The 13,423-nt window shown below is 61.4% G+C and overlaps 1 protein-coding gene and 1 long non-coding RNA gene across 3 annotated transcripts; one reads left to right on the forward strand and one right to left on the reverse strand.

Annotated features, from left to right (window-relative positions):
• Positions 1-3,908: 3,908 nt before the first annotated feature.
• On the reverse strand, positions 3,909-12,877 carry DOHH (deoxyhypusine hydroxylase). Of its 2 annotated transcripts, none has more exons than XM_077860513.1 (5): positions 12,715-12,877; positions 8,750-9,106; positions 6,967-7,043; positions 5,537-5,780; positions 3,909-4,686 (listed from the first exon to the last, which is right to left on the reverse strand). In XM_077860513.1, the coding sequence occupies exons 2-5, from the start codon at positions 9,021-9,023 to the stop codon at positions 4,370-4,372; spliced, it is 912 nt and encodes a 303-aa protein (XP_077716639.1). In that variant the 5' UTR covers positions 9,024-9,106; positions 12,715-12,877; the 3' UTR covers positions 3,909-4,369. The 2 variants fall into 2 exon arrangements, with proteins under 2 accessions (XP_077716639.1, XP_077716638.1); XM_077860512.1 differs by lacking the exon at positions 12,715-12,877 and adding an exon at positions 12,503-12,612.
• LOC144290865 (uncharacterized) lies at positions 6,879-8,457 on the forward strand. The gene is made up of 2 exons (XR_013358362.1): positions 6,879-7,620; positions 8,193-8,457. It is a non-coding gene; the product is annotated as an uncharacterized LOC144290865 (long non-coding RNA).
• Positions 12,878-13,423: the final 546 nt, after the last annotated feature.

Genomic DNA, 13,423 nt, shown 5'->3' on the forward strand with positions numbered 1-13,423 from the left:
GTCAGCACAGCGCCCGGCCCCCCAGGGAAGCCCCGCGTGAACATCGGCCTGAGCCACACAACACGGTCGAGACGGCGTCCCTGCAAGGCAGCCAAGGGCCCCGCGACCACCTCAACCTGGAGTCACCCTTCAAAGGCAGGGAAGACAATACCTAAGAATATAGGGGGCGCCCGCTGGCCTGGTCTGTAGAGCAGAGCCCGTGATGCTTGAGCTCGAGGTTGTGAGTGCAGGCCCCACATTTGGTGTGGAAATCACTTAAAAAAAAATAGTATCAGGATGTCAGCTCCATGAGACCAGAGACCATCTCGTTCTGTACCCCCCCACCCCGCACCCCGTGCCTGGACTGCCTGCTGCACGGTAGGTGTTCAATAAATATTTGTGAAATGAATGCCTGGATGTTTAAACCAATAGTGAGCTTGTCAAAGTGCCTTTTTTGTTATGCGTGGCATTTTGGTGTTTTTAATTAACTGCCCACATTTTTTTTTTTGAAGATTTATTTGAGAGAGGAAGCGAGAGAAAGCCAAGAACAGAACCTCAGTGACCAGACGATTCTGGCCCCAGGGGAAAGCAGCCGCCTAGTGCTGGCTGTTTGCTCACTCTGAAGGGCCCACCGCCAATCCTTCCTGACAAATGTCAAAGTAAATATCACAGTAAAAAAATTTCAAGTAGCACAGGGAGCTACAGGATTTAGGGGCACCTCCGTGGCTTGGGGCGCCCGGGTGGCTCAGTCAGTTGAGCGTCGGCCTTCGGCTCAGGGCGTGACCCCAGGGTCCTGGGATCGAGCCCCCGTGTCCCAGGTCGGGCTCCCTGCTCAGCGGGGAGTTGGCTTCTCCCCCTCCCTCTGCCCCTCCCCCTGCTTGTGCTCATTTTCTTTCTCAAAGAAATAAAATCTTTGGGAACAACAACAAAAAAGATTTAAAGTACTTTGGGCAAATGCTTGGGTATTTTTCAAAAATGTTATCGATATGTAATTTACACATATGACTCATAACATATAACACATATAATTCCACTTATGCAAATGAGATGGCAGGATGCTGCTGCAAGGACTGCTTTTCCTGTCACACGGGGATCCTGGCCTCCTTCGGAAGGTCTGATCCTTAACGTTCACGTGCACCACCGTGTAACCAGCACCCCTGTGGGTGAGTAGTCCTCAATACTGACCTGGCACCTACTAAAGCCACGCATGTCATGGGTGCTAGGGATCCACTTAGTGATGTGCTGGAGCCCATGGGTGTTGACTACAGAAGTCATGATCGGAAACTGCATGCGCGCACCATGGTGGGAATATTTATTTTTAAAAGATTGTATTTATTTATTCATGAGAGACACAGAGAGAGAGGCAGAGACACAGGCAGAGGGAGAAGCAGGCTCCCTGTAGGGGGCCCGATGCGGGATTCGATCCCGGGACCCGAGATCATTCCCTGAGCCGAATGCAGATGGTCAAGCGCTGAGCCGCCCAGGAGCCCCACGGTGGGTATATTTAAACTACGAGAACCCTCATCCGCTACAAACTAGGGCTTTATTTTTATTTTCCAGGTGGCTGCTTAACCACTACACCGCTGTCACGTCACAGAAAACAAAGCAGACAAAATCCCTGCTCCCGTGGTGCTAATTCTAATGCAGAAAACGGGCAATAAGCAAAATAATTACGAGAAGCGAACAGGACAATATCAATGCCCTGGAGAAAAATAAGACACGGGACAGGATAAAACGAACATTTATTTATTTATTTATTTATTTATTTTTAATTTATTTAATTTATTTTATTTATTTTATAAAAGGAACATTTAGAGTGAGGTTATGACTTTAACGGGAGGAGGAGCACGTGATTTTAACGTGCTCTTAGAACAAAGGAGCAAACATTTCAGTGAGGGAGTAAACAGACACCTGAGGGAGAGAGGTTCCAGGTAAACAGCACGTGCAAAAGTCCTGGGGCAGGACTGGGCCTGGCCTGGCCTGTCGGAAGCACATTGAGTCGTGATTGGCTGGAGCAGAGAGGGTGGCAGAGCGGAGGGGGCAGGGGAAGGTCGTGCAGGGCCTTGCAGGCCAAGGACTTGGGCTTTACCCCCCGCCCCCCGACAGGACCTGACGCGGGTGCTCAGGGGCGCCCTCCAGTGGCCGCCACGGGAGGACGGGGAGGGGCTGGAGCAGGTCCAGGCAGATGATGATGGGGGCGGGGTGGGTGGCCGCAGACCTGGGAGAGACTTTAAACTGATTCAACCCCGACGTTTTTAGGCTGAGCTCCTGGAATGAGAGTTCCCCCGCTAAGTTTGGGGCACCTCACCAGTGTCTAAGTGGAGATGGGGCAGGGCAGCCGGACCCCGAGTCTGCAGCTGGGACCAGCCTGCCTGGGCATGGGGTGGGGGGGTAGCCGGGTCTCTGACAGTTCCCAGAACGGGCCGGGCTGTCAGACCCTGCGGGGAGAGGGAAGACAGACACTATGATGGGTCTGGGGACAGGAGAGGCTGAGCTGCCGGCGCAGGAGGGACAGGTGAGTCGCGGGAGGCGGTCAGGGTTTGGCTCTTCCCAGGGCTGTTGCTGGAAAGAGCAGCAGAAAGTGGGCGGGAGACAGAACCTGGGGGTGCCGTGACCCCACGAAGGCTGAGGGTTTTTTTCCCCTTGTATTCAAGGAACATGTGTCGGGGGCCTGGGCGCTTTGAAAAGTCTGTAACTTCCCGGGGCATCCGGGTGGCTCACTGGGCTGGATGACAGACTCTTAGACTCAGGTCATGATCCCGGGGTCCTGGGATCGAGCCCACGTCAGGCCGCACACCTAGTGAGCAGTCAGCTTGGGACTTGCTCTCCCTCTGTCCCTCCCCCTGCTCCGTGGCTCTGTCTCTCTCAAGTAAATAAATCTTAAAAAAAAAGCCCGTAACTTCCTGAGAGCCAAGGGCCAGAGGAAGGCCCTCCCACACTCCGGCTCCGGGGTGGCTGCTGGATTAGGCTGGGGGCCGCGGCGGGGGTGGGGGTGGGGTGAGGACTTTTGGGCACACCCCCGCCCCCTGGGGAGAGTCCCCAACCTTGCCTGCACCCAGAGCTTCCACAAGACCCCAACCGAAGGGCACTGAGCTCCTGGGCAGGTGAACGCATCCAGGTGTGGGAGGGGGTTGTGCCCCAAACTCCACCAGGAAGCAGCCCCTGTACCCGGGACCCCTTGTCCGGCGGCTCCTGACACCGTTTACAAGACACAGGCAGGTCGAGCACTTTCTGGAATTCTGTGAGCTCTGCTAGCAATACATCACAAGTGAGGAGGGGGTGGGAACCCTGAGTGGGGGACCCAGGGGTCTGTGTGCATTTGGGCAGTGAGCCTCAGAACTGGATCGATTCATACGACACCCGCGGACAAATGACTTGATTCGGACAGAGACCCCACACGCCTGGTGTGCCAGGTGTCAGAAGGGCTGGGGACAGAAGGCATGTGCACAGGAGAACCAGCTCACAACCCCCATCTGGGCATCCCCGGCCTCATGTGACCCCTCCACCTGTGTCAGGGTTGCTGCTGGCTGGCGGAGAGCAGCAGGTGGAACGTGTTCCACGTGAGATTAGGTTCTAGGGTTACACCCACTTTATGGCTGTAAAGCAGGTTGTTCAGGCTGGACTTGGAGAACGTGAGGGCGGGTAGCTGGGATGAGAAGCCATGGCCTGGGCTCTTAGCCATACCACTAAACCCCTGCCCCACTGCCCCCGATAGAGCAGGGGACAACGAGGGCCTGGGGAGGGCCAGGCCGGAGGGCTGACTCCCCCAAGCCCCTTGGAGAGGGCTGGCTGGAGATGAAACCAGGGCACGTGTGGCGGGGGCAGATCTCAGAGCTGAGCTCCTCCAACACCCCAGCCCCCTGCGCCCCACCCCGATGTTCCTAGAGAGCAGCCCTGTGGAACCCCCAACACACTCTGAGACTCACGGCTTGGCAAAAATAATTTAATAATCCATTTGGACACTGGGGTCTCCATGCCCACCCACCCAGCCAGTCCCAGGCTGGGGAGCCAGAGGCCCCAGGAACAGCCCTTGGCAGCCCCGGCCGCTGCCCAGGCCCGAGGGGGGCGGGTTTGCCCATAGCGCCTTTCCCAGCACCCCTAGTTCCTCGAGAAGCTGGGCCAAGGCAACCTCGCTCCCCTGAGCACAGCCCTGGCCTGCACCCTCAGACCCCCGTGCCCACCCCCGTGACCCAAAACCCGGGAGCTACAGCCCTGCGCCATGCCACTGGGTGGGGGTCACAGGACACCTCAGCCTGGCCCTGGGGGAGGAAAGATGCAAAAGCAGCCAGATCCGGCCAAGCGGACAGCCCCGCGAGGTCAGATCCCACCCGCACGCTCGGTGTATGGGCAGCTTGTGCGCTGGGCCCCGCCGGGGAGGCGGCGGGCGGCTCTAGGAGGGGGCGTGCAGCTGCTCCAGCCCGTCGGCGTACTGGAAGGCCGGCCCCGTCTCGTACTCGTACATGTCCAGGGCCACCTCGCAGCTCTCCCGCACCACGCGCTCGGGGTCGGCCGCGTGGGCCCGCAGGGCGGCCAGGCAGGAGGGCCGGGCGATGGCTCCCAGGGCCTCAGCGCACTCGTGCCGCACCATGGGGCTCTCGGCCCGCTGGGCCAGGGTGGCTGCCAGCTGGGGCACGGCCGCCTCGTGCTGCAGCTGGCCCAGGACGTAGCCGATCTCGTGGCGGAAGAGGGCGCTGCCACAGCGCAGGCCTGCGGGCGGGAGGGCGACTGGTCACTGGCTGGGCGGTGCCATCGGGGCAGGCGGGGGACCAGGAGAGGTGGAAAGGGGCTCCTTGTTTCAAGGACAGCCGCCCCAGCCCCGGTGGTCAGCGCTGCTCAGAGGGAGGGGTCTGCAGCCGGCGGGGGGGGCGGGTCCTGGGGGGGCCCTAAGGTCACAGCTCTGCCCTCCCAAAGGCCAGACAGGGCAGGCGTGGCCCTCCTGCACCCAGGGTCCCCTTCCAGCTGCTCCCGCCCCTCCGCAGTGATTAATAAGGGACAGTCACGGGCACCTGGCCCCCACTCCACACACAGGTCGGGCTTTATACTGATGGCACAACCACCGGGAGACGTGCGGTGACCGCCCAGGACCAGAGGCCCCCAAGGCCGAGCCAGGACTCAAGGCCACCCAGCCCTGTGCTCCTGCCCGGCATCGCCTGGGACCCCCACCCTGTGGCCCAGGTCCCAGTGATGGCCAGACAGGAAGTGCCGGAGGGCAGCAGGGACCACAGGCTGCCCTGGGAGAGGCCTGCAGAGAGCGCCCTGGGGGCCTGGGCAGGAGTGACTCAAGTCACTCAAGTCACGGAGCCACACTCCCAGGGACCGGATCCCAGCTCTGTGGCTGCCAACCGCTGTCTGCTCAGGCAACTCTCTCCGCCTTTCTGGCCTCGGCCTCCCCACGGGAAGTGGGGGCAAGTGTGCCTGCCCGCCTCCGGGAAAGCCCGTGGGGGAGTCCGGGCACCGGGGCAGGACGCACGTTCCCTGGTCACTCTGTTCCTCCATTTCCGGGTGCGGCCAGGAGCCTGGGCGAGGCGCACCGACCGTGACCCCGACCCCCACTCACCCTCCGCCAGCGCCAAGGCCGCCTCTTCGCCGCCCGCATCGCGCAGGGCGAACATGGCTCGGTAGCGGTCGAAGAGCGGCCGGGCTTCGTCCAGCAGCACCTCCCGCAGCCGCCCCACGTCCTGCTCCTCGGCCGGAGGGGCCGGGTCCACGGACAGGTAGGGCCCTGCCGCCACCGCCGGCTCCCTGCTGTGCTCCTGCAGCCACTCCAGCCGCCTGACGGCCAGCTGGCACGTCTCTGCCACCTGCGGGGACAGCGGCGCATGGGCGGCCACTGAGGACCTGACAGTGGACACGATGGACCCCCTGCCCCACCTCCGGGGGCTCGAGGGACTCGGGAGCTAACCAGTCATTCTAGGTGGAAACAGCCCTGCGGGGCTTGAGTGGTTAGGGAGGGAGGGAAAAGAGGAAGGAAGAGGAAGGAAGAGGAAGAAGAGGAGGAAGGAGAAGGGAGGAGGGAGAGGGAGGAGGAGGGAGAGGGAGGAGGAGTGCCCGGAGGGGCTGGGGATGAGGGGGCACAGGCGCCAGAGCTCATGGGGAGGGGTGACAGTGCGGAGCCCTCCCTCATGCAGGGCCTGGAGCTGCAGCGAGAATTTGGGGTTCCATCCTAAAGGTCACTGTCACGAGCACAGGAGAGCTTTCGCCACAAGAGGTTAGGAGACCTAGTTCTGCCTTGACCTCCAGCTGCCGAGAGGGGCTGGGGCGGAGCTTCCGGAGGTGAGAAGCAGCAGGTGAGAAACACACGTCCACGTGGATACCTGCGCGGGTTCCGGTGGCCAAAGTGGAAGCGGCCCACGTGTCCAGGGACAGAGGAGTGGATAAATACAGTGTGTCCCCCACGTGCAGGGATGTCCCCCGGTCATGGACAGGAGCGAGGAGCCCACACGCACTACTCCGGGGACGGATCCCGAGCCCATGACGCTCAGGAGGGAACCAGAGACAGGAGGCCCCATGGGGTGTGAGTCCACGTGTGTGACACGTCCAGGACGCTTGTCCATGCATGGGGAGGGACTCGTGGGGGCCGAGGGCTGACTACTGATGAGGCGGGGCTCCTTCTGGGATGATGGAATGTTCTGGAATTAGGAGAATGTCGCACCCAACTGTGGATGCTCTAGAAACCCCTGAAGTGTTGAACCCTGTGGTATGTGACTAACATCTCAATAAAGCTGTTCCCTGAAGAACGGAGACAGGCAGGTGCTGGGAGAGCCTGGAAGAGGCCAGACGGGCTGGGGCGGGTGGGCTCCAGGGGATCCTGGTGCAAGGGCTGGACGGGGCTGGAGGGGACAGGCTGGGTGGGAGGGGAGAGGTGAGGCGGGTCAGCCGGGCGGGGTTTAGTGGGGGAGTCAGTCGGGTTTTGCTGACGGGGCAGCACCCAGACACAGGGGACGCTGGCCCAGGCTGGGGGGCGGGGAGGGGGTCAGGCCACGGTACCTCGATGACAGGGTCGGTGCAGTACTGCTTCAGGACGTCCAGAACTTCCGGGTTCCCGATGGCCCCCAGGGCCTCCCCTGGAAGAACCACGCAGAAGGCTCAGTGTGGTTAGGGAACGCCACGGACACCGGGCGGGGGCGCCCACCTGCACCACCCCCTCCTGTGCTCTGCTCCCCCCCCCCCAGCTCGCGGTCTGGATGGGGGCACATCACAGCGTGGGGCCCTCGGTGAGCACGGAGCTTCCCAGGGCACCCGGATGAGTAGAGCCCGTCGGGGTGAGCCCCAGAGGAGGTTTTCCGCGGCGACGTGAGGGAGGAGGGTCAGCAGAGGAAGGCAGGGCCTGATGGAGGGGCCTGGGCTGCCCCAGGCCACACAGGCGCTGAGCGGGGAGACCGCAGCCGGCACGCACTCGCTCCCCACTCAACCCCTCCTCTGCCTCGCAGGCTGGCAGGGTACGCTGCTGCCCACCATCAACAACATCCTAATGGAAGGGAGTCCGGGCCAGGACCTGCCCCTGCCCTCCTCCCTCTCTCGCGGTCACTCACTCCGCTCTAGCCAGAGGGGCTTCCTTGCCACTCCTCCAAGGAGCTCACAGGGAACTGCCCCAGGACCTTTGCACGGGCGGCATCCTCTGCCTGAAGTACCTTCCTCCAGGTAATCTGCCTTCATCCACATCTCTGTCCACTGATTACAAAAGGCAACACCTCTGGCACCCTCGTCCTACGCCCTGCCTCGTTTCTCCTCGACACTTATGCGTTCCCACCACCTCAGTCGGCGTTCTGTGATCACACATGCTCAAAATAGCAGAACTTCCGGAGAGGTGAGGCTAGGGAGAACGTTCTCGGTAAGGAGAGCTCTGACAAAACCAGTGACTGGCACGCTGAGAGTTACCGGGGCAGCCTGGGGTGAGGGCGGCTCGTGGGGCTGGACATCGGGGAACATGAGACACAGAGCAGGATGGACACCAGCTCCCCCTCCCAGCGTGGAGGTGGTGGTGAGAGGCACAGTCTCAGCAGCCCAGGCTGGCCACGGGTTTTATGCATTTCTCCTTTCCGGTGTCCCTCGAGATAACAGGGCCTGGTACACGGCAGGTGCTCAGTAAACACTGGCCCAGCACATTACACGAACGAACGGAAGAGGAGACGTCAGGGGTTGGGGAGCTCGCCGCCTGGTTTTGTGTGAACAAGAATGGTTTTTAGTTTTCACGTGTCTTTTTTTTTTTTTAGAGGCCCCTGGCCGGCTCCACCAGTAGAGCGCATGACTCTGGATCTCGGGGTTGAGAAGTTTGAGCCCACACTGGGTACAGAGATAACTTAAAAATTGAGTCTTTGGCGACACCTGGATGGCTTAGCGGTTGAGTGTCTGCCTTTGGCTCGGGTTGTGACCCGGGGTCCCGGGATCGAGTCCCACATCGGGCGCCCCACAGGGAGCCTGCTTCTCCCTCTGCCTCTCTCTGCGTCTCTCGTGAATAAACAAAATCTTTTAAAAAGATAGTCTTTTAAAAAATAATTATCATTATTATTTTTAAATCAAAGGGGCGACATTTCCCGACGTGTGAAACTCGGGTGGACTCCCGACCTGAGCGCCCTCAAGGGGCCCGGGCCCGTGGCCACGCCTCTCGAGCACAAGGACAGAGCGGAGTCCGGCAACGGAGGCTGCCGGGCCCACGGGGCTGAACGTTTGACGGCCTGCCCTGTACAGATGAGGCCTGCCCGGGGTCGCGCGGGGAGGAGGCCGAGGAGGGGTGACGGCGGGGTGGAGGGCCGGCGCCCTGGCCACTCACCTGCCTCGTGGCGCACCATGGGCTCCTGGCGGGCGTCACGCAGCACGTCCACCAGCACCGGGATGGCCCGGGAGTCCTGCATCTGGCCCAGGCAGTAGGCCAGCTCGTGCTTGAGCAGGGCGGAGTCGTCGCCGAAGGCCCGGCTGATCCAGGCGATGGCCCCGGGGCCGCCGAGGCCGCGCAGCGTGAAGAGCGCCCGGAAGCGGGCCTGCAGGGGCTGCCGGGTGTCCACCAGCGTCCGCCCAATCGCCTCCACCTCCTGCTCCGTCACCATGGTGCCGCCCGCTGCCGTGGGCCCAGGCCTTCCGCGGCCCCACGTGGGCTGAAACGGGGTGGGGGGCTCCTGGGCACGAGGACCTACGGGTGGAAAACCCAGAGCCCAGGTGAGAGGCGCTTCTCATCCATCCGGGGATTAGTTCCCTGAAGAATCACACCCTGGGGGGTGTGTGTGGGGGGGTCCTCCTACCTGCTCCCTGCCGGGCATGGGGGGGAAGGGCAGGGTCAGCCCCGTGTACCCGCGGGGTCATCTACGTTACCTGCCCTCCCTGACCTCTCGTCTGTACATCAGCAGTGACTTCTGCTGGTCCCCTCCGCACGGAAGCCAGAGGGGACACAAGGTCCCCGGGGACCCCCACTGTGCGTGCGGCCCTCCCACACTGAGTAGCCTCCATCGAGCAGTGTGAGCAGCAGGATGTGGAAGGAACGACACCGAGGGCAGGTCCTAAGAGACCCGGGGCTTCCTCCTCGCCGCTCCAGGGCTACGAGGAGGCTCCCCCGGCCCTAAAGCGGCCCACTGGCCGGGGAACTGAGGCCTCCGGGCCACTGCCAGGGAGCGTGGGAGGCCGGCGGCAGCCGAAGCCACCACTGCCGCTGGCGGCCCAAACGCCACCTCACGGCGGCTCTGAGCCAGAGGCACCAGATCCCGATCAGGCCCAGATCCCGGCCGCCCCGACCGGGAGAGCATGTGCCGCTGCTCAAGGCTGCCAAGCGTGGGGCCGTCTGTTCCATGACAGGTGACTGGGCTGCAGGTGCTCCCAGCGTGTTCACTGGGTCCTTCCACAATCCTCCCATGGGTCCTCGTTCTTCCAAACTCCTTCACGATCCCAAAGGCCCCGCGTGACCTGCCCCGACCTTTGCCAGGGCTCCCCTCCTCCTCCTCTACCCCTTGCACACTCTGTTCCAGCCACACAGGCCTCCTGGCTGTTCCTCCAACACACCTGGCCCGGTCCTGCCCCAGGACCTTTGTATGGGCTCTTCTCCTCCCCAGGAACGTTCTTCCCCAAATGCCCCCCATGGCCACCCTCTCACTTCTTTGGGTCTCAAATGTCACCTCCTCACGGAAGCCCTCCCTGATCACTCTTCACTGTTACTCTCTTCCCTTGTTCTACTTTTCTTCCGAGCACTTACCACCACGAGATATCACACAGGATGTTTATCAGTTTAGCTGCCTATGGTTGGTCTTACCCCTCACCAGAACCCTGAAGGCAGGGACCGAGTCTATGCTAATCACCACTGGACTCCCAGCACTCAGTAGGCCCTCAATAAAAACACCAGCCCTACCAGCAACAGCAGCTGATATTTACTGAGACCTGCTATGTGCCAGGCACCTCTTCGAGGCCCCTCACACTCATGAACTCATCTACCTGTCCCCATAACCTATGAGAGCGGTGCTAGGCTCATCGCCCTTTCACAGGTGAGAAAGCAGACACACAGGGAGCTTAATAACTTGCTCAGGAATAGCGTTGAGACTATAAATCCAGGTAGCTGGGCTCTAGAGTCACTCTAAACCACAGATGCCGTGTCGAGTGGGTGGACTGCGACACAATGACACAGCCTGGCTGGGAGGAGGGGCTCCACCTCTGTCCTCCAGACCAATGAAGACCTGGTCGACGCTTCATAAAGCGAGCAGTGGCACGTCGCAGCCTCTGGCTCCTGGCAGCGTCAGCACAGCTGACTGGGCTTGATGAGGGAGGTGCAGCTGCCCGAGCACAGGTGACCATCAAAGGAGGGGACACCTTGAAAGAGGGACCAGGAGAAGCCACAGAAGCCAAGGGCGCCTGGGTGGCTCAGCTGGTTGAGCGTCTGCCTTCAGCTCAGGTCATGATCCCAGGGTCCTGGGATGGAGCCCCGCGTCGCACTGGGCTCGCCGCTCTCTCGCAGTCTGCTTCTCCCTCCCCTCTGACACCCTCCCCCTGCTCTGCTCTTTCTCTTTCTCAAATGAATAAATTAAAAAAAAAAATCTAAAAACAAAAAGAAAAAGAAACCAGAAAAGCCAGGAGTGAGCGAGCTACCAAGGCATCAGGGGCCATGAGACTGGTGTGGGGGTCACACAGCAAGCCAAGGGCAAACAGGACCCAAGACTCCTGACTCCCGGTCTGTGCGGAGGTTGCCCTGAGGCATGTGGAAAAGGCCCTTCATCACCCACACATCCCCCGGAGTCCTTAGATGCCCAGGAATGAGGGGGAATGTGGCCAACAGGGCAGCTCCAGCTGTGGGAGAGGAGGGGGAGGGGGAAATACGCCGCAGGGCTCTAGGGCAAGGCCTGAACTGCGGCAAAGTCTCTACATTTGGAATAAAGCCTATTAACAGCTCACAAGTCAGGTTTCCTTCCAGTCTCTGTTCAGATATTCAGTTATGCAGGCAGGAAGGAACTCTCGGAGCACCCGAGGTTAGCGACGCAAACCCTCCCTGCTCTGCCCTCCTCACCTGCCGGGGCTTCAGGGTCCCCCACAGCACCTAACGGCAGCTGGTGTCCAGTGTGCATCACAGATCAGGTTTTTACCAGACAAGTTAGTGCCCCGAAGACAGGACTTCATATCATACATATACATACATGCACACTTGTACACGTAAATAAAAATAAATCTGTATCGCGGGGTGGGCACCTGGGTGGCTCAGGGGCTGAGCATCTGCCTTCAGCCCAGGGCGTGACCCCAGGGTCCTGGGATCGAGTCCCACATCGGGCTTCCTGCATGGAGCCTGCTTCTCCCTCTGCCTGTGTCTCTGCCTCTCTCTCTCTCTGTGTCTCTCATGAGTAAATAAAATCTTAAAAAAATAATCTTAAAAAAGGAGGAGGAGGAGCGCTCACGGAGCGCCTCGTACAACTGCTGGCACCTAGTACGCGGCATCAAATGCTCCCGTGGGGAGCCCCGAATCCACCTCCCTGGGCTCAGGAGGGCACACCTCCTGGAAGCCCACAATTCAAGCCTTGGCCAGCTTTCCAGGGGGAGGCCGGGCGAGGAGGTGGGCGTGGGGTGCAGGGGAGCAGCCCCCACCCAAGCCGAATCTGGGGATCCGCTGGCCCCTGTGAAAGCCTCTTGATGGACGGTCCCCAATGGAGAGAGGAGACCAGGGTCCTCGGCCTCCCGTCCCCACCCGAGACTCATCTATTTTTTACTTTTAAGATTTTTTTTTTTACTCATTCATGATAGACATAGAGACACAGAGAGAGGCAGAGACCCAGGCAGAGGGAGAGGCAGGCTCCACGCAGGGAGCCCGACGCTGGACTCGATCCCGTGACCCCGGGGTCACGCCCTGGGCCAAGGGCAGGCGCCGAACCGCTGAGCCCCCCAGGGATCCCCCCACCCCCGAGACTCACCCAAACCAAGAATTCCCAACAACATGTCTGGTAACCGACGGCCCCCCAGAAAGGGGTCGTCCCAATACGGGATCCCTCCCCCTGGAGGACACCCCGAGGAACCGGATGCTTCAAGACCCGTCTACGCGGATCCCCAAGTACCGGGTGCTTCACACCTTTGGTTCTCCCGGGAACTCGAGAAACGGGTGGCCCGGCAAGCAACACACGCGCCCCCCCCAACGAAGAGACCCCCGGCGACAGGGTCCCCAGAACCCATCAGGAGGCCCTCGACCCCCCCCACCCCCACCCCCACCCCACGAATCCTAGAGACGGGACCTCCCCCCGAGGCGACCTCCCCGTGCCAGCCCCCCAGGCCCGGGCCACGCACCGCGCTCCCTGCCGCCGAGACGCCCAAACGAGCTCCCGGAAGTCGAGGTCTCCGAGCTCACCCTCCCCCTCCGCGGCCACCAGCGTCTCACCAACCGCGACGCTCGCGGCACTCTCTGGGGGCCGCCATCTTCTCGCCCACGTGACAGGGCCGGACGGCACCAACGCAGCAGCGGGGGGGTTCCCGTCAAAGCCTCCGCGGCACGAGACCGGTCTGGAAGCTTGAGTCCGCATCGGTGCCATAGTCCACACTGACACACCAGAGGAGTCTAAAGGAATCCCTCAGGGGAGGGAAGGGCAACGCCCACTGTTTCCGTGGAGGACATGCTCTCCGGCTCCACACCCACTTCGATGGGTGGAAATGGTTTGTGCCGATTCAGCGACGCGGGGCTGGCTAGCGACGGAGCATGCGCCGCGTTCCTGGGCGTGGCCAAAGCCTGGGGGCGTGCCCAAACCTGGGGGCGTGGCCAGTGGCTTCAGGGGGCGTGGCCAATGGCTTCAGGTGGCCGGACTCGAGCTCCGGGCAGGCGGGGGCGGGGCGCATCTCGTGCTTTTTTTCGGACCCGAGCGAGTCCGAGTTTGTCGTTTACTTAACAAATAGTGGGGGCCGAGGGCTAGACAGCCTGGTGGCCTGGGGCAGACAGACGGGAAATAAGCGAGTGAAATGCACGCGGGCGGTGACCCAGGTGAAGGAGTGTAGGGCGCGGGCG

Source organism: Canis aureus, chromosome 19, assembly GCF_053574225.1.
Source record: "Canis aureus isolate CA01 chromosome 19, VMU_Caureus_v.1.0, whole genome shotgun sequence".
In the NCBI taxonomy this organism is placed as follows: Eukaryota; Metazoa; Chordata; class Mammalia; order Carnivora; family Canidae; genus Canis; species Canis aureus.